Here is a 21,841-nt window from a genome sequence, read left to right as displayed (position 1 = left end):
TTTAATGTTTTCTTTTTAATGTGTCAGTGCATTCATCATTAAAACATTTTCTCATTCCATTGCCCTTCATCCCTTCACCACAACACATATACATATTCAGCATCCTCTTAAATGTCTGAGCTGTCAGGATCCCTTCCTCACCCTCAAGACTGTACTACACTTCTCTGCTGAAGCAACGACGCCATGCTATTCTAACTCAACCATTTCCAAGGTGTTGCTGCAGAGGCTTTTAAGGACATTTTTTTTACAAACTAAGCCCTCTATTGTCCTACTGTTAATCTTTCTGGAATATGCTGTGCTAAGTTAAAACTGTCTGTTCTTTTGATGAACTTCTTTCCTCCTCATCATTTTTCTAAAGGGCACAACGTCTTTAATGTGCACGTCCTCCCACCTGTGTGTGCATGTGTATGCACAGTACAGCGGTATGTGTGTGCATATATGTGTTTGTGTGTGTATGTGTGCACTTGCAACTGCATGTGTACCAGTGAGGAGGTTGTGGAGGATAAGGCGGTCTGCATGCTAAAAATGAGGGGAGTAAAAACCCTCTATATCAATAACCACCACATGTGACTGTCTCTGGCTTTGTATAACACTTCAATCTTGTCAGCACTTCAGAGTCCTGGGGCCACAAGCGGACTTTATACTTTTACTCTTGTTACCAACAAGATACAGAACAGTTAAACTAATTACCAAAGGCAGGGGACTCTGAGTTTTTAATTGCTTTTGATGTGGCAGGATCAGTGTCAGGGAAACAAAGATATCTGACCTGTGTCGAGGTCTCAGCCTCCCTCTTGGTTCGGCCTTGAGAAAGCCACTGCACCGTCACTGTCCTCCCGCCCCACAGACCTAGAGGACACAAAGCAGGTGGGAGATTAATAGGATGTCGGACTGCGTACATAGACTGTACCATTACATGCAAGGCAGGTCAACGCAAGATGTGAATCGCTTACTGGTAAGAGGTTAGAAAGAACAGTGAAATCAATGGGGTCAACGGTGCAGTGTCACTACGTTTTTTTGAGAAAAAATTGTGCAAAACAAAAGTGCACAGTTAAAATGTAGAAAGACTGGTAAACATGACATTACATGGTAGAGGTCTGGATGTTTCCCCCTGACATCCCCAGGTATAAACTCCAGGAAACCCACAGCATTTTATAGTGGAGGCACCACACCTTGAATACATATGTAATTAAAGGGTAATTTTGGTATTTTTCAACATATTTTTTAATTGGTCCAGTAATGAGCGAGCGTGCTGCCCTCCGCAGCACAAAAACAGGGCTGCAACGGAATCCTTGAGTGCAAATTCGCCCTATCAAAGTATGTCCACTTAAGTGCTTGTTTTTGTCGCTGACAGGCTCAAATTGTATGACAATATGGTACAAAGGATCCCTACAGAGAGAGACCATTTTTAAAGAGTAAGATCCTTTTTGTTTAACCAGAAACAGTCGCTATATCTCTCTCGTTAAAGACACCAGATTCCCTTGATAAACAGTAATTTCACACTGTCACGGTCATTGTTTTCACATTGACGTTTGATGCTGACAGATGACTGCGTGGGTTGTGAAACAATGTGAATAAGCAAAGGGGTGGTGTTGGTCCAGTGGATAAGACACAGGCAGATCCGGGTTCAATCCCCCACTGTGACACATCCACCAATGTGTCCCTGAGCAGGACAGAAATTCTACCCCTCTTATTTCATCTCTACCTTTTACACCAGAGTCTGCTCAATTGGAAAACATGTTCTGCAGTCTAAAGTATGCACGACTGAGTCCTCCACATAAGCTTTACATGTTCTTTGTGTGTACAATATTTTATACATAACACCCCTGTTGAGAGAGTCGCTGTTCTCAGCTCAGAAAACCATGTAAACTCAAGCCCAATTTTCTCATGCTTACGCATGACAATGGTCTATCACCAACAATCTACCTTCTTTCCAGCATTTCTCTTATTAGCTTGATTTGAGTCAATGCACAGTACAATGGAATAATGCCTACCATTTTCACTAAGCAAGGACCACAACAGGATGACTAGATTAATCATGAGCTCACTTCAAATTGACAAAAACACTTCACACACATCAGCCCAGGCCAGCTATCCATTCCATCACAGACAGCGTTGGAACATCACTGTTTAATATCAGCAGAATAGCAAAGAACAGAACAGACAGACTTTCACTTCAACTCTGGGGAACATTTAGCTGATATAATTTGGAAGACAGAACAAGACGCAATATAAGGCTGGAGTATAATGGACTTAAAAGACCACAGTCTGCGGTTTGTCAAGCATTTAAATCAAACACACACACACACACACACACACACACACAATTTTAATTGTTGATATTATATGGGTGCAGCACCAGAATTATTTCATGAGTGTAGGGGCCAAACAGCGAACAAAACATTATCAAAATACAGCTGGTGTCAAAAAATGTAACAGCCCACTCTTTAATGGTGAAAAGTATAAAGCAGCACAAAAATGTCAATTGCAAACATAAACCACCATGTTGTGAAGAGATTGGCAATTAAATTCAGTGCCTCATGCCGCTATTTTTCAAGCTGATGTAGCTGTCATATACTGTGCAGGCTTTGGTCATACAGAAGTGGGCGTGGTTTCATTTGAACTGGGTTGAAAAACGATAGACATGGACAGGAGCCCTTTGATGGAAAAAGAGTTATCTGATCTCTGAACAGTACCAGTCCCTGGCTCTGCAGGTGAGAATCATTTTGCTCCACATTTCACTGAGATATATGTTGAGCAGAACTTGTCGGCTGTTGCAGCTATTGACTTGTGTTTGTGCAAGAAAAATGATTTGAGGAAATATTCTACAGGTGTGCAACTCTCATTGCATGAATTCACATATTGATTTGCCGATGTGCAAATCAAACCTTTTTTGATGCAGGTGTGTGAGTGTGTTTTGCCACATATTCAGTGCAGCAACTGTAGCAAAAATGAGTATGAGTTTCTCAATTTGTGATTTGTGGAACAGAATTTGTGCATCTGCGGATGCACAGATGAAGGTGTAACTATTGTGATTGTGGGAGAAAAAAAAAGACATTCTATAAATTTGGTTTAGCGCCTTTCCGACCACTCAAAGAGCAAATTGGCGGTTAAGTGTCTTGCCCAAGGACACAAATTTACTGATACACATGTGTGACTTTTTTCTACAACTACATATTACACTGCTGTTTTGCTCCAATTATACCTTTATAGATTCAAAAGGAGTCAAATTTGATAAGCAGATTAAAAAACGATTAAGATTAAATCAACGCTGAAGAACCCCAATTCTATACATGCAAACCAAGCTGACACACATTGTTAAGGGGAATAAGTGATAAAAAAATGCTAACAAACAGATTGATACAGCCATCTGAAACAGGCCTGTCCGTACAAGAACATATTTGAGTTTTGAAAGCCACACTATACATATATTGTATATTGTGCTGTGTGTTACAAAATGCTGCTTTATGCATGTTGTCTCAGAAATAGAGTATTGGTAGAATATGTCCAGAGTCCAGAGTCAATGGTGCTAAATGTGAACACACAACAGAGCTCCCTACTGAGGAAGAATGCTCTCTTCGCCATTTACCCTTTAAGCTAGCATCTAACTGGGCTAAGAGCCCACTGAGAAAGTCCATCACACTGCTTTAACAATAGTGCCCAGCAAGGGCACCTCACTAGTCACCACAGGCCTCTGCCATGTTCTTGTCACATAAGCGCCTAAAAAGCAGTGAATTCCCACAGGGCCCTGAAAGGCACTTGTCAGTCTGTCCGTTTGTACAGTAATCCATTAAGCTCTCTCATTGTCAAGTACGCTTTGTGTATTATGAAATCAGCATAGCTAAAATAACACCTCCACAAAGAATTTAGTCAGTATGTGTCAGAAAAGCAACCCTAAGTGAATTTGACGTTTCAAATCAAGTCCAGATAACCCCAGTTCTTCAGGTTGAGGAAGAGAAAAGCTTTACCCACCAAGCAAAGGTCACCATTAATCGCTGATAACACTAAATAGAATCCATAAAATGTCGGCAGCACTTGGCCTGGAATTGCTACAGGAATAGTGGGGGAAACATTTCTGTGACATTTCAGGATTTCACAAAAAGGGGCATTCAAAATAATGAGTTGAGCAGAATGGAATGGAAAGAAGTGGATGTCTGTGGTTGCCTTAGATGTAGATCCTACTTTCTCTCTTTTTTCCCCCTCTCTGGCAGGGTATTGTGCACATTGTCGATGGTGTGGCATGCTGTGCTCATTTGTATTTCCACTGCATCCCCACATCAGGAGGCAACCACACTGGCCCACGATAATAGCCCAGAGCAGGGGCTGGTGGCTGTCCTCAACCACGCTGTGTCGACATGAGGGTAAAGGGACTGAATCGATGTGTGTGGACATGCAGGCAACTAGAAAGATGCAGGGATTTTGCAACTATGCTTTCAGCAGATTTGAACAGTTTCATATTTCAGTGTAAAGCAGAAATACCATGTTTGGACTAGTGTTTTACTTCATCTTTCCTTTTCTTGGTTTTACAGATAGAAGCCGCTCTGGTGCCTGACTCCCCTTTACTGTGTAGAGCTGTGATGAAGTTCTTTGTAGTGTCACTGCTACAGATGCTACTACAGTGGCTGCTACTGTTAATGCAAACTCAACAAGTCCTCTTACTGCTTCACAATATTATCTTTCCATTGGCAAACAACTGGAAGGCTTTTATCGTTGAAGCAGCTACAGAAGGTGTTGACTTAGTCACAGAGATTAACCAACGCCTGCCAACTGCTCATGCTGTAAAAATTCTTCTACATTTAGATGTGGATATTTGTTTCTGTGCTTTTTTTTTCTCCACAAGAGGAAGGGGGGGGGGGCAACCAATATGATAGTTCACCTTTGGTATAAAATATGGTGTCAGACCACCCTTTTAAAATCTCTCTTTGTGATTATTTATTTTAGCTGCAGAAATGACCTGAATTTGAAGGGAATCTCTATCATTATATCCTGTATAGTTAACAAAACTTCAGCATGTAGAGTCACATTGGTAAAATACTCAAATATATTAAGCTCTTAATTTCCTAAATGAATCTAGTTTCAAATCTATAGCTGAAACCATTAGTCACTTAATTGATCAGTTGAAAGAAAATTAATCTGCAGCTCTTTTCATAATTGATTAATCGTAAATCACTTCTCACTTGTGAAAGACCAATTATTCTCTGGCTGCAGCTTCTCCACTGTGAAGATGATCAGCCTTGGCTTGTAGCTGGAACTGTGTAGCCAGACTCATCTCCACACTTTGTTTTAGCTCGATGCTAACACTAGAGAGAGCAACGTTAACGTAGTAAAGTACGTAGCTGGTAAATAGCGCTCTGGACCGCTCTGCTTATCAAGGATGGCAGCAAGACGTTGTGGTGGCGTTCATACTGTAAACAGGAACACACGACCTTTACACTTTCAGGCTGAAACCTGAGCATCCAGCCCGTCTCACAGCGCTGTAGCCGAACTGAGTGTGCCATACGTTTTAAGGAAACCACGGTAAATATTAGGGCTGGGCACGTTAACGCATTAATTAATTAACACCAACAATTATTTTATCTCATGTTAACGCAGCTTTTATTATTATTTTGAAAGTCCGTTGCTCACAGGCTCTGAATACACATACTGTCAAACCAGGAGGGGCGGGATGTTGATCAGCCTGCAAATCAGCCACCCAAACAGGGAGCGGAGCGAGGCTTTGGCAGACTACACTGGATGCAGCTTGTGGGAGAAGTAGATAAACAAAAGCAAAGCCATAACAAAGTGGATAGCGACACACAGCATGCTGGTTAGTAAAACTCAACCAGCGAGGATGAGGACAATGATTTGTGTTGCGCGTCGGGTACAAAAACTTCAAGACAAATCAACTTCAGCAGAGGGCGGCGTGTGCGTGAGACGAGCACAACCGCGACAGTTTCACGGGAATGCGCCCGCTTGTCGATACACCTTGAGCTCGACCACTTCACATCACTCTGACAGGGACACTTGCTACAGAACACAGACTGTTTCTGCTGCTCCCTGATAAAAGAAGTTTCTGCTGATACCTGTTCAGAAAAAAAAAACAAGAAAACAGATTTATATACGTTAACCTGTTGCTCAGAAGGAGCCTGTTAATAAATAACAAGGTCATTCCCTGGCAGTGGCAAATAGCTTTGGTTTAATATTTGATTTGATTACATTAATGTTTAAGTTGAGATTTACAAGAAATATTTTATTGCTGCTGTGTAAAGGGAATACTGCTGGTAAAAAGCACCTTATATGTTTAAAGTGTTTGCAGACCACATGTTATTACACTAGTGTGTATATAACAGTACATTTAAATTAAAAATGCATAATACACTACTTTAGAATTCATTATTCAATTTTGCGCATAATGAGTTCTCAGCTCTGACCATTGCTGCAAAAATGCAGATATATATTACAAGTGAATGGAAACATTTGTAAATGTACTTGAGCTCCAGGGGTGCTCCACACTCGTCCCACAATGCAGTCCTCCCCCACAACCCCACCTCTGGATATAGCTCAGAGAGCAAGGATGCCCACTCATTCCACTTGAGTTTATATGGAAAATAATGGTTACTGCAGTGTTCACTGAAAGTACTCGAATAGCAGATAAATGGTATTGATCTGAGACTATAAAATAAAGGAGCTTTGTTCAGATCCAGCGGTCTATGCTAGTTCTATACAATGAACTAGCAACTTTGCTCTTCACCTGTGGTGAAAGGAAACAGTATTGTTACTTATAATGTAAATTCCAGTCCAAACTAAGAGCTTAGAGCTTTTGAAATATTTTCCAAGCCTTCTATGCTTCAGAACGTTTCACGTCTCACTTTGTCTTCAGCTCCATTTTTCAAGCTTTTGGGTTGTGTAAAGCTGTGGCCTAGAAAACGTAAACATCTGTATTCAATATTCATTCACTGTCACCGTCAACATATGACACATTGGTCTGGAGTCTTTGTAATTATGGCATCCTCTCTGCAGAAAACATTAAGGCTGGCTAATAGCTTCAGCAGAGGCATTAGAGGGTGGAGGGGATGAGGCTCTCCATCATGCCGCTCCCCCTGAATGATCGACCAGGCTCGACCAGGCTTTGGGGCGCTTAATAAACAGCAAGCAGATGTGATACCCAACCTCGGCGTCAACAAATCACTACTGTTCTTTGCTTCACTTTCACAGAGTCTCTGGTGAAGCTATTCAATATCAAAATCACAGGTGGTACATGTGTGCTGGAAGAATCTGCAGGGGAAGAGTAGAGCAATGGTGGGCGGATGGATGCATGGAAGGGTGGATGGAAGAGAGTAAGAAAAGGCTGAGATGGGCTGCTCCTCTAACTAAGATCCTAAACCTCATTCCCCGGTTTAGCAGGGAGTTCATTGGATACACCGTCTTATCCGCCTGCTCAAGCGCCAACCTCGGGGCATCCGTTCACAGTCAGACAGAGATAGAGCCCTCTATGGTAAATGATCTTTTAAATGCTTCCTTTCATGTCTTGTTACTCAACTTCGTCTCCATCTTGTGTCCCATTACAGCTATGTTAGTACTGCTGGATAGTTTTACATGCGTGTGTGGAAATGCGGAGGCTACAGAGCGCCCTGAAGCTTCAAAGCTTCACTATATTCTGACCTCTTCAGCCACTGTGAGGCAGAACGAGAAGGATGAGTTGGACAAAGTTTGAGAGAGGCAGTTCAGCGTGTCTTCCGAAACGCCTGGAAATCAATTTATGTTTAAGAAGGTGTTATACTCCATACAGAGAGTTTTTCAGCTCTTCTACAAGTTGGTAGCTCCGTAAACTGAAAATCTCATGATGGAAGAGGGTAAAGAGGTGAAGCTCAGCTCCCTAAAGAGCAGCGGCCCACTTTATTATTATTTATTTAAAATCCACATTTATCGTGGAGCAGGCTCAGAAACCAGTTAAAGTCAAAACATTGACAAAACTAGAGGGCTCTGACAAATTGTACAACATGATGTAATCCACACTGGACTTCATTAAAGAAAGAGTGTCACTGATTAGAGGAAATGTCTTTGCTATTTCACACCCATTCGGCTCTAAAACCGACAAGTGAACTGAGGTAGAAGTTGGTTTTCAGTCATCATTATGAGCCTATGAGCTACACCAACCTCTCCTCCATCTTACTTGACGATTCTGCACTACACTTCCTCGTGATCACCTGTCCAACAAACAGCATGGTCAGCGCTCCGTCATATTTCTCCCTTTGAGTTTGGAAGTGATGCACTATCACTAATTCTAAATATTCACTTTCAGAAACGTAAAGCACGCCACAAATTTTACATGTCTTTGTAAAGTCAGATATAATATATATATAATCTCAGCCTGGGCTTTGAGATGACAAAGCTTTGACAGAAAGCCAACGTTAAAAACTAGGGAAAAAAGAGGGTGTTTACCAAACAGAAAATTACTAAAGGCCAGGGTATGCTTGAAGAGTACTAGTTTGTTCAATGTGTCGTTCAAAACTGGCGTCACCCTGGTTTAGAAAGATGAGACGCAATAATCATTCAAATGGGGATAACAACAGACACCAAATGCGTAGCACAAATCATAGGACGAGAGCCTGATTCTCGCGGAGGGCTTGTCTGTCTGTCTGTTCAAATGCGGATCGTAGTCGACCCCGTGGGGCCAAGCGACTATGCAGACAGAGTTTCACTTCCTGTCTGAAAACACCATTATCCCAAGCGAACGTGTCCGCTTGTCACTCCACCCGTGAGAATGCCCGCGCCTCCCTTCCTACATGCTTGCCTCTCATTGAAAATGAATTACTAGGCGCGTAAATCACGTGAAAAGGCATTCAGTTGAAGATTTCAGTTAAGACATCCTTTTGGATCACAACACATTCTTCTTCTGCATCATGTAATATGTCCCTGCCATAAATAAAATTCTAAATAAAAAATAATACTAATTCAATGGAAGCCCGTAATTGAGATAATAGGACACGGCGTGGTCTTTGTTTATTATGAGGCATTTCTTTTCTGTATGCTATTTTAATTTGTTTTCAATGGCTTTTTACAATTTTAGGAAGACAGTGGAAAACATGACATGACCGCTAAATAAATACACCAAAATAACTTTAAATTATGAATGCTTTGGGATAATGTCTTTTGTCTTTTGTCTGCTTAAGTAGGCACAAGGTATTTCTGTCATCTCTACACTGGAGTATACGACATAAGCATACAGAGTTTTTTGTTCAATGGTGGAAAAATGTTAATTCATGTAAATTAGATTTATTTAAACACCCCGTGAGCAAAGTGGGTAATTGCAGCAGCAGAAAACATCTTATAGATAACAAAATGATTTACAGAGAAGAGATGATAGGTAATTAGAATAGAACACAGGAGAACAGCCGCAATAGCATATATAAAATGAAGTGTAGGGACAGCAGAGACGTCCCTGCTGCAAAGACAGTCACAGCATGTCTTTCTTGATACTACATTGTGGAATACACCTTTAATTGCTGCGGGGGTTATGACTCATTTTCTCCACCTACAGTGGATTAGACACCTCAGTGACCCATGACAAAATTGGGACACTTCTAACAACTTCACAAGAGTGAAATGCTCTGAGAAAAAAAAGCCATTATTTCTATACAAATACTTTCACATCGCTTTTAAGTTGTTTTTTTTCCTGGCTGGCGTTTCGCCTGCCATTTATTCTATGGGATTTGTCCACGAGTATCCCTAATTCTAAGCACAAAATCGGTTGCATCCAGGCTTTCTATGTTAGATGGGAGCTTAATAGACAATGATTATCAAACACAACATTAGGTAGACTTAGGTAGACATTTACATTTCAAAAGGCCCAAATTGAATTGAGATTGCTGTAAATAGGCAAAAAACAGTTCAGTTACAGCCACAAGCTAATGCTTACTGCTAGGGACAAATGAACAAGCATGTGTTCTGTGTTTTAGAAAATAAGACTATATTGTTCATCAATAGCAGAGTAAATATAATTATCATAACTAGCATAAGTTTGAGAAGGATCCTAAGCCAGATCTCTGAGGAAAATATTCACCTTCTTGATTTGTGCTGACCGACTGGACCTTGACAGTACTGATTCTTACCTGTAACTTCTAGTTGTAGGAAGCATGAAATGGGCTGACATGACAATGTAACATGATTTAGGCAGCGGGACTGTTTACCACGGGGACTGTTTACCATACATGACAGTCGGTGGCGGTAATGCACCTCTAAGCTGGTTTGCCAACAGCTGCAGAAGAAGTGAGTGGCAAGAAAACATGGAGGTCAAGAGTGAAATTCCAGATACAGAGCAGGAGTAGCTGTTTTTGTTCGTATAGGAGTTCCAAATAAAAGAAGAAAATAATCAAATGCGATGAAGTACGGTACAGTTATTTTTAACCATTTCTTCATTGAATTTACAAAACAAATACAGTTACCATGATACAAAAGATATCAAGTGTCTGGGCACCATCTTTGAGTTCAGGCTCCTGTTCTTATAATAGATCCATGGTGGTCACCCACAGTGACGTGCAACAAAAAGTGTTAGGACAGGTGTGGGCTTTGCTACGTTGTTGTTTTTTTGTCTGAAGATGGAGCAAGCAGAATGATTACTGTGTTTAAGCTACTTGTGAGAAGGTGCTGGCCAAAATCCATTCCTCACAGGTTATCCTGAGGGGGGACATGAATGCCTGTACCCTGGAAATCCATCCAAAAGTTGTCAAGAAATTTCATTCTAACCAACAATGTCATCATGCTGGTGGTGCTAGAGTCAGGGGATCTCCAAAGTCATCATCCTGGGACCATGGATGCCTGCAACAGTTGTTGGGATAATTCACTCTGGACCAACAGACCAACTAACACTGCAATCACTAGAACCACACTACTGTACCACCATGCTGTACTATATATAAAAACTTGTACAGAATATAGCCCACTGGCAGGTGTAGTCTAAATAATATCATTCATACAGTCAGTGTCTTCTCTCACTTTCAAAAATCACATTAAGTATGAACTCATCCTGTCCAAACACTCTGTCCTTGCTTTACACACTCTCTTTGTTTAGTCATTGAAGTACTAACTGTCCTTCTCCATGACTCATGTACACACCTCACACACTCATCTTATTTATTTACTCTCTCTTTCTCTGCGGACCCTGAGGGACTCTCAGCCGACAGCAAGAGAGAAAGCCAGAGGATTCACGCTCACACCCGGCACTCGCCCGGCGAGCTATCACTGCAGGGTGCTGGGGGAGAACAATGAGAGGCGTGATCCATATCTGACAGCTACTCCAGCGGCTGAAAGATAAAGGGAAAAGAACGTGGAAGAGGGGTGGACAGAGAAAGGAGGAATAATACACAGCAAATACTTTATCTTTTTGAGAAATGACTGTGTGGATTCACTTGGTAAAGAGAGTGGGGGAGGGGCTCTCTAGGGAGACAAAAATGGGAAGAGATAAAGTGGGCAATTTCATTGGAGGGGTGCAATCAGCTGCTTTGTGTTATCGGATTCAAACCCACCTCTGTTTGGCCTATTACCAACTATCCTTGTGCTGTTTCTAACAACAAATGCAGCCCGTAATGACAGCCCTGGCCTGTCTGCAATGCTGCGGTTTTACTGTTTCATATCATGCATGCCCAGTCCTACTCAAGTGCAGAATTCCTCCTTTTTCTTCTTCTTCTTTGTTCCCCTGGGGTTAATGCACAGTGTGGAACTACAGAGAACTGAGATGGCACAGCGTACGCTTTCCCTGCCATCCAGTGCCAGATCGAATGTGAATGAATAATGTTTGGATTTGTTTTGTTTTTTTTGCTTTAATCCACTTTGGGGACTTTTTGTGAAACTGAGGATGGTGGTAGAAAGTTTGTAGGAGGGCTGCACAGTTAGATGGAGAGATAGGGAGGAGTGTCTATTTTACCCAAACTGAGACTGAACACTCTGGGATGCTCGTTCAAATGTATTCACAACTGCACGCCAATGTTGCCGCTTCCTTTTCACTTGGCATTGAGGACACTACACACTTCTAATGCAGCCGAAAGCCTCATCAAAGTAAAAAGGACTAATTTTTGTTATCTCGGTCTTCTGAATTGTGAGGCAAGGGGGTGGTAGAATGACAAAAGTCACAGCGAGAGCCAATCATCTAACTCCCCAGTCCAATCCAATCAGTAACCGTCCAAGTCTTTCATAACTTTGTTGTGTAAACTACTCTAACTACTCTCTCTTGGTCTCTGCTGCGCACGGCCACACGTGAAAGAGGACAACAAACACACCGGCAGCTGCTGAGCCATTCATCATAAAGTTTGGCTTTAAAACTTCACACAACAAGACCCAAACAAAAGAAGCAACAAATGCAAAATAAGTTAGTAACCTGAGGTTAGTAAACATGTTTAGCTCAGCACTGGCCATCTAACGTTAGCTTGCTTCTTGCTTTAGCTATGACCTACGGGAGGTTAGGTCCAACTTTCGTTCACTAGATGTTATGAAAAGATAAATGAGCGTTTGTTTGCTTGCCAAAGTTGTGGTAGTCGTTTAACGTAATCATTTACTGGCTGCCATCACATTAATCATATTAATGTGTTCCACCTGTGGTTCAAACACCTCCCTCTTCTGTATTAAAGTGAGTGTCTTCCCATTTTCTGTTTTCATCTTTGTCTCTTATTGAGTGTTCATGCCTGTCGTCTTTGTTCTGTGCCCACATTCTGGACTGCTCACCTGTGTTTTGACTTTCCTGCCTCCACACTACGTAAGCCTGTTCACCTGTTGCCTAATTGTTAAATTCATCAATAAGACTGAACTTGTGTGCCTGGTGTTCTGTGTCTGGGTCCAAATCCTTGTTTTTTCTGTTTCTGCGCTCTGCCACTGACAACTGATTCTTTTATTCGACTTATCATTTCAGTCATATATTCACACTCTTTCTGATGAAAAAATGTGCTTAAATTGTAAAACCCAGAATTCAGAAAAAAATGGAAATCTGGCAAAAATTTTAACGTATTTCACATTCATGGTGTGACAGTCCAGAGAGGCCTTAGTGTTGGGCCTCTGTACTGTGTGCTGTCTGTGTGTTTCTCCCTGTAGGCAATCAAGGAGATTGGGAGCACCTGGCCAGTGTGCCCAACCTATTTAGGTCTGCCCGCCCAGACGCCAGTGTCAGTGCTTGTGCCTTCCACACCGCTTTGCCACGTTCTTTTGTTTTCTGTTGTTTTAAATAAATTTATGTTAATCTTTGTTAAACCAGAGTTGCATCCACCTTCTTTGCTGTGGCCTGAGAGCCGGGGTCATAACAATGTTTTCATCACCCAATATCTGAATTTAGCATAATTGAAGAAAGCTCCATCAGGAGGTAGTAACTTTAGCTTTAAAAATGTTGAAGAGGTACGGAGGAGGTGAGGAGCCTAAACAGGAAGTCACCATGTATCCGTAACACACCCGCTCCATGACACAGGGGTCAAACACCCCTACTGAAAAAACTCGTAGGGCAAAACACTGGAATGTATTAAATAATTGGATGTGCCCGCACTTCCTTTAGCTACAAAAATACAGACAATACTAAAAGAAGAAGAAGATATACTTTATTTAATCCCCAGAGGGGAAACTCAATCTTTTCACTCTGTCATGCACGTGCACACACAACCCATAGCAACACACGGAGAGATGTCCGAGCAGTTGGGGGTTCAGGAGAGGTGAACAGGCACCTCTCCAGCTACCAGTCCATGCTCCACAACTCTGGTCCGAGCTGGATTTGAACCAGCAACCCTCCAGTTCCCAGCCTAATCCTTATGGATTGAACTACTGCCACCCCTAAAAGTGTCTTTGTCTTCAAAGACAGAAAGGTAACCAGGTAGCCATCTGCTAACTGCTCCTTGAGTCCAAACAACTCCAAACAGCATTTGGTTACTTTGCACCACAGAGCTGGAACAAACTTCCAAAATATGTAGCCTATGACCTGTCCCAACTTTGACTTCCTTTAAATGAAGGTTAGAGCATGTTAAGAATTGATCATCTCCACTGCTTTTCATTTTACTGTAAGCACTCATTATCACTCTTTCACATGGCAGCTCTTTATGTCTTTAGTTTCATTATTTTGACAGAGACTTCCATTGTCCCACTCTATGGATTTGGGCAGGTACACAGTCAGTGTATCTACTTCTTATGGCTCCATTACACCAATGCAGCCCACACCAAACTGTAAAAGCACCATATAAATCAATAGTTCCCTGAATAGCATACATCACTTATGCTATCAACGTGCATAAGCAATGTTTCCAGTTTATGCTGCTGTACGATTGTGTTATGGCTGTTTTTCCCAAAGCACCATTCTCATTTAAAATACCTGCTTAACTATTCCAAAGAGCAAGGCACTCACATTCACTGGTATAAAAGAGTGCACTATGTATCTGTCTGTGATTTCATCATAAGAAATTCATATAATTCATTCGAATTATAAAGTCTACTGTATGTTGCTCACATTATGTCTGTGATCAAACAAAGTCAGTTACAAATGGTACAAGGGGTTTGAGGCAGTTTCAGTGAAATAGGGATTATTAGTTTTTTTTTTACAGAGGAGGAAGGAAGACTTGAGTTGAGTTTTGTACACATTTATAACCATGCAGCAGGGAGGCGACGTAGGTTTGGGAGAAAAATGATGGTAAAACAGAACAGATGGTAGGTAGGGTGATGGTACAAGGCAGGCCTGGAATTAAGTCATTTTTTGGGTAAGGCCACTTTGACCTTGATAAATACAAATTTATTTTTGCGCCCAAAATGTAGGACACCAAGGTGTAAACCAATGGTGCAATAACAATATACAGTGTTTCCCCTAGGATTTATTTTCAGGGGGGGCTGTCACAGATGCGGCGCATAAATTAATGCCTGTTTATGCCCATTACATTCTCCGTTCCTCTTTGACATTTTTACCACTAAAGTTACCACCTCTTGATGGGTCAAGATCAATTCATTTGATGTATCATGCAATATAGAAATACTGAAATGTATGTGCATTTATGGGGGCAATTCACAATGAATGAATTGTTGCAATCCATGTATTGTAAATTGTCCTGTATCAAATTGGTTACGACAAAACAGTCTCCACATGCTGCTGAGCACACAGTAACAAGTTGGTCTGAAAGAGGCTGCTCTCATGTGGGCAGCGTTCCTCCTTGTTTACAAAGCCTGACCGAACATATCTTTTTTATTTTTCAGAATATCTGACTCCGTCCATACAGTCACGAAGTCTACAACAAGTTTGCGTCCTGCGAACCTTGATTCAAGATTTTTCTGTCAAAATCTAAAAGTAATGTTTATTTATTATTTTGTTGGTGGCTTTTAAACACACAGTGGGGAGAACAAGTATTTGATACACTGCTGATTTTGCAGGTTTTCCTACTTACAAAGCATGTAGAGGTCTGTAATTTTTATCATAGGTACACTTCAACGGTGAGACAGAATCTAAAACAATAAATCCAGAAAATCGTATTTTTTTAAAATAATTTGCATTTTATTGCATGACATAAGTATTTGATACATCAGAAAAGCAGAACTTAATATTTGGTACAGAAACCTTTGTTTGCAATTACAGAGATCATACGTTTCCTGTAGTTCTTGACCAGGTTTGCACACACTGCAGCAGGGATTTTGGCCCACTCCTCCATACAGACCTTCTCCAGATCCTTCAGGTTTCGGGGCTGTCGCTGGGCAATACGCACTTTCAGCTCCCTCCGAAGATTTTCTATTGGGTTCAGGTCTGGAGACTGGCTAGGCCCCTCCAGAACCTTGAGATGCTTCTTACGGAGCTACTCCTTAGTTGCCCTGGCTGTGTGTTTCGGGTCACCATGCTGGAAGATCCAGCCACGACCCATCTTCAGTGCTCTTACTGAGGGAAGGAGGTTGTTGGCCAAGATCTCGCAATACATGGCTCCATCCATCCTCCTCTCAATACGTCCTGTCCCCTTTGCAGAAAAGCATCCCCAAAGAATGACGTTTCCACCTCCATGCTTCACGGTTGGGATGGTGTTCTTGGGGTTGTACTCATCCTTCCTCTTCCTTAAAACACGGCGAGTGGAGTTTAGACCATAAAGCTCTATTTTGCCTATTTTGCCTATTCTGCCATTGTGGAGGTTGGAGTCTGTTTGATTGAGTGTGGACAGGTGTCTTTTATACAGGTAACGAGTTCAAACAGGTGCAGTTAATACAGGTAATGAGTGGAGAACAGAGGGCTTCTTAAAGAAGAACTAACAGGTCTGTGAGAGCCGGAATTCTTGGTAGGTGATCAAATACTTATGTCATGCAATAAAATGCAAATTAAAAAATCATACAATGTGATTTTCTGTTTTTCTGTCTTAGAATCCGTCTCTCACAGTTGAAGTGTACCTATGCTAAAAATTACAGACCTCTACATGCTTTGTAAGTAGGAAAACCTGCAAAATCAGCAGTGTATCAAATACTTGTTCTCCCCACTGTACATAGCATGCACATGATAATTGTGATAAGGGACCGGAATAGGCCGGTTTTCAGCTTAATTACCCATGACCAGTAACCGGTCCAAATGCAGAGAAATACATAGAAAGACAGGCTATCTGGTATTACGTTAGAAGACGCAGACACGCTGAAAATTTTACAAGAGGATCCTACTAAAGAAAGCATTTTACAATTAATAAAAGTTATTTTTGTTGTTTCTACACCTTGATTGGTGTCCACCTGCAGTAAATTTAATTGGTTGGACATGATTCAGAATGGCACATAGGCATGGGGATCGATACCCGGTATTAAAAGGATACTGTTCCAAAATCCCTCAAAACCCGAAAATCAATAAGGTCCGAGGTTATAAATACTGATATCAAGACTAGCGGGTCCTCTAATGTAACTTCATGCCTTGAGCGTCAAATCTGATTTAACGTGAAGCAATGTTTTTAATGATGGCACAAAAACACTGTATTAAAGAGGTGGTATTATGCTCATTTTCAGGTTCAAAATCTTAATTAGGGGTTGTACCAGAACAGGTTTACATGGTTTAATTTTAAAAACAAAACACCATATTTTCCTCATACTGCACATTGCTGCAGCTCCTCTTTTCACCCTGTGTGTTGTACGCTCCGCTCTTGAGCTACAGAGTAATGCATCTTACTTGTACAAAATCTTTGTTGGGAGTTGCATATGCTCAGTTCCCAGGTAAGGACTACTAGCCAATCAGAAGCAGAGAAGGGTGGGTCGTAAGAAACAAGGTAGTGTGATCCAAATCAAAGCCGCTTCAGACTGAGACCGTAACCTAGCAGATGGTATAAGTTACTCACAACCACACAACATCATTGTTCCACATCTTACCATCAGGACTAAACGCTGAACTGTTGCCGGTGTTCTGACAATTTCTGCTGCCTTGCCGAAAAATGCTACCATAGCGCAAATCGATAGACTCCACTCTACTCGGCCCCTATCCATACGAAAAACTGTAAAATATAAAACTTTCTGTTGCTGGACTCGTTGTTGTTGTACTGGATTGTCTGGTGCAGCAATGATGATGCAGTGAATAGTGAATATTCTCTCTGACCAGTCAGCAGTCTGTCGTGTTTTCACGTTACATTTTAGTATCCCTCAGCTTGCTTGGAACCTCGACGGGGGTGAGGCGATACGAAAAAAAGTACCTGGAAGCAGGTACAGGTATAACATTTCAACAATGGAAAACCAAACAAAGGCAAGTTGAGCCAAAGGGCCTAGCTTGGTTTGAGGGCGTGCCTGACCCCTCTAGCCACTTGACGCCTTTTCATTGTGACATCACAAGGACTGGACTTTGGGCTTTTTCACTTTGCAAACCTGTTACATGCACAAAAAAGAGATATAACTCAAAAAAGGAGAGGGGAAAAACCAAACACATAATCCATACGCAACAACAGGCTTCTATTTTTGCCTATAATCACATAGCCTAAATGTCAGACCTGATTACATTATATACTGCAAACACTTTTTGTGATTTTGTGACAATTGTAATTATTCTCTTAAAAGAACTGTTAAAGTTTCCCAACATACCTTTGCTATTGCCACGGACATAGTGTTTATTTAGACATTATGTCTGTTTGATCCATGAACAGTATGGGATGATCCAGATAAAAGCAGCTGTCCACATAAAGATACAGTGCGATGACGTTACATGCTGCGCACGCTCCCGCAGACGGCAATCAGTTTTCGGCGGACAATCACTTTTCCACACGACACCTGTATGCTCTGCTGTCCAGACTTTCTGGCCTCATAAAATCTGATTTCAGGTCTGTTAACACCTTATACAATTAACACACTGGGGAGATTTCCGGGGGCCGGTCCAGACGGGGACAGGCCATCAAAACCGGGGACTGTCCTCGGAAAACGAGGACGTCTGGTCACCCTAAGCTACGCTCCTTACTGTAAGCAGGCTCTGTGTAATAAAACCTTCGTGAGTGAAAATACAGACTCATTAAGGGTATCAGGAAAGAGTTAAAGGAGTATCCGCTGCCTTTCCTCAGGCTGAGGGACGCCTCAATTCACCTTCTGCAGTCCACCAGTACTTTTCGGTTATTGTTTTGGGGGTTTTGAGTGTAGCATGAAGAGACTTCAGCTCACATTTGTTGTACAACCTTGTGTTGTCTGATAAATAAATAAACCTTGAAAAAAATTCTGCTGAAGGTTAGCCCCCATAATTCTGGAAGAAGTGGAAGATGAAGAACAACCAGGAGGTTGTTCTTCATCTTCCACTTCTTCCACTTCCACTCTTCCTAAAGCCAGGCATCCAGCCAAACTGAGCAATCAGGGGAGAATGGCCTTAGTAAAAGAGGTGATCAAGAACCCAATAGTCACTCTGGCTGAGCTCCTGAGATCCTGTGTGGAAATAGGAGAAACTTCCAGAAGGACAACCATTCTGGGCTTTATGGCAGAGTGGCCAGACAGAAGCCTCTCCTCAGTGAAAGACACATGAAAGCCCAGATGATGGATGGAGTTTGCAAAAAGTTAGATCTAACTAAAGTCCGAACCATCCAAAAAAAGCTTTTACACCAGAAACAAACCGAACCATGGTTCCAGTTTGATCCGGACCGAGAGTACCTCTTTTTGTCGGACCAAATTGCATCTGTTTGGTCCGGACTGTGGTCCGGGGGAAGGTTTGACACCTGCAAACTGAAAAGTCCTAAATCCGGACCCAACGAGGTAGGTGTGAAAGCCCCCTCAGACTGTGAGAAACAAGATCTGGTCTGAGAAAAACCAACATTGAAAAGTTTAGCCTCATTTCTGAGCATGTCTGCAGGAAACCAGGAACTGTTCATCACCTGTGCAATACCATCCTAACCATGAAGCATGGAGGTGGAAGCATCATGCCGTGGGACTGGTCAGGGTGGAGAGGAAGCTGAATGGAGCAAAGTACTGAGAAATCCTTGATGAAAACCTGTACCAGAATACTCGGGACCTCAGACAGGGCTAAAGGTTCATTTTAGCAGCCCAGACAAGGCAGGAGTAGCTTAGGGACAACACTGTGAATGTCCTTGAGATGCCCAGCCAGAGCCCAGACTTGAACCTACAAACATCTCTGGACAGGCCAGAAAACAGCTGTCCGCCAACGGCCCCCATCCAACCTGACAGAGCATGAGAGGATCTGCAGAGGAGAATGGCAGATAATCCCCAAATCCAGGTGTGCAAAGCTTGTCTTGTCATAGCCAAGAAGACTTGATGCAGCAATGACTGCCAAAGGTGCAGTTTCTGCCACTCTTAGTGGTATGAAAGCAAATTTGACCAAACCTACATTTACTGCACATATAATTTAGTAACTCATAAAACTAGACTTAGTGTGAAGTAACTCTTTAGAAACATTATGAAAGATATGTGATATTCAGTGTACAAACATTTGGAGAAATGTACACTAGATCTAGTAGCTTAGTTATCTGTCGGTGGAGGGACTTTTTCCTCACTTCATCATAAAAGGGGTTACAAACTTCACATGATGTAGACCTACATTACACTCCATCCTGGCATGGAGACTGGTAGCATTAGACGTAACAGGAAGCACTCAAACACCGCTCTCTGGCAGCCCTTCACCTACACACCACAGACCCACAATAAGCATAAACATTACACTTGGGATATGAATAATGACTAAAAGAAGCCCACACAGCAGACCAGAAAGGACCTTGCACAGTATTTCTGTGGGTGTTACAAATAACAGCCATGCAATCTTGTTACATTTCAACCAAAATATTCTTCAAGGGTCTGACCGGCTTGGTGTTTGCTGTTCGAAAATGAGGTGGTGTGAAAAGGTGAGCCGGGCATTGTCGAGGAACGTTTCACTAATGAAAGTTTGCCTGTTTGGAGGTCGAGCCACAACAGTTCTGCCGACTGCGCAGGCAGTCCCTGCTCCTCACCCCCCCCCCCCACCCACCCCCCCCGGAAATAACAGCCCACTCTTTCAAGAGCTCTCAAATGATTCCAAACAGATTCCCGTGGGCTCAGAGAACAGGCCTTGCATCGCAAAAGCATATGGAGCACAGGCCCTGGGCAGACTGCTCTCAGTGCCCAGCAAATGGGCCGTGCTGCAGGCAGATATTGTAGAGGAAACTGCTGAGCACAAGGTTTAATTGAATCCCGGCAGAGCAAAAGTGCATTAGGAGTTCAGCTTTTTTAACCTTTTGATGACATGTCTAAGAGAGTGTGAGAAAACTGACAAGGAGAGTAATCAGGAAGGATGCAGACTACAGCGCATGTTAACAACAGGAAGCAACATGGAGTTAGGTAACAATCCTTTGAGCAGCACACTAAGAACTCACACAGATGTGCAAACCTACACAAGTGACTATAGCTGACATCAGGGAATTGTATGAGGCAGACCATTACTCAGCCAACTAATCACTACCTATTTAAAATATAGTGCGCTACATTTATTGTCCGCCATTTTATTTCAGTATAGGAGTGTATAAATGTATCCACTTTATTTTTTATTTATTTTTTTATTGACTTTATTGAGAACATTATCATATACATACAACATATAAAGACAACATTTCATTGTCCAGGGGTACAAAAATAATTTAACATTCATTATGCTTTCTGACGAAAAAGTCCAGGTTAGTTTTAGGTTGAGTTCTCGAGTTCCAGTGTCAGTCACTTCCATGAGATCATAAGTGTTGAATATAGTTGTACAGTCCTTTGAGCTTTGCAGAGTCCATATATGCATCTAGTTCACTGATAAAGACACGGAAGAATGGTTTAGAACCAGTGAATTTACATTTGTGCATATTGTACTTGGCAAGTAAGAATAACAGATTTGTTATGAAATATAGGCCTTTTTATCCTCCCTGAAATCAAAAACGCCAAAGAAAACATCCATAAAACGAAAAAAAATATCCAGAGTGAAATGAGTTTGAATGAACTCCAACGTGTCTGACCAGAATTTCTCAGCGTGACAACAGTTCCAAAATAAATGGGAATCATTTTCCTCTGCAGCTTTACAGAATGAACACTCAGTATCAATATTCAATTTATATCTTTAAAAGAAAGATTTTACTGGGTAGAATGACTTTAAATTTAACTTCTCTCACTATATTAGTAAGCAAATATTTAAAATTTTAATATTTAAGCCCTAATGGAATGATGTCATGACATCAGGCCATGATGTCACAACTAGGACTACAGCTCACAACTTTTTTAGTCATCAAGTATTCTACAGATTAATTTATTGAATTATTGGGTAATTGTATAAGAAATACTTTTGCTTGGCACACCCTGGTACCAGGATCAGCTGTGTAACTCATATCACTATAATGTTACAACCCAAACTCCCGGACTAACCAGTCAGAGAACAATAACAACAAATGCACATTCATACATTTACAAGAATTATGGCTTAGCTTTGCTAGCC

General features: G+C 41.7%; 1 protein-coding gene across 1 annotated transcript in view; it reads right to left on the bottom strand.

The window, feature by feature from the left end:
* adam19a (ADAM metallopeptidase domain 19a) overlaps positions 1 to 21,841 on the bottom strand; it is a 219,235-nt gene that overhangs the window by 191,727 nt on the left and 5,667 nt on the right. Inside the window, exon 2 of the mRNA XM_046064116.1 lies at positions 767 to 846. Within this exon, the coding sequence (XP_045920072.1) occupies positions 767 to 846 (80 nt within the window). The remainder of the gene's footprint in view (positions 1 to 766; positions 847 to 21,841) is intronic.

Source organism: Micropterus dolomieu, linkage group LG12, assembly GCF_021292245.1.
Source record: "Micropterus dolomieu isolate WLL.071019.BEF.003 ecotype Adirondacks linkage group LG12, ASM2129224v1, whole genome shotgun sequence".
NCBI lineage: Eukaryota > Metazoa > Chordata > Actinopteri > Centrarchiformes > Centrarchidae > Micropterus > Micropterus dolomieu.
Note: the sequence above shows the minus strand (reverse complement) of the source record. Positions and strands in the feature narration are given on the sequence as shown.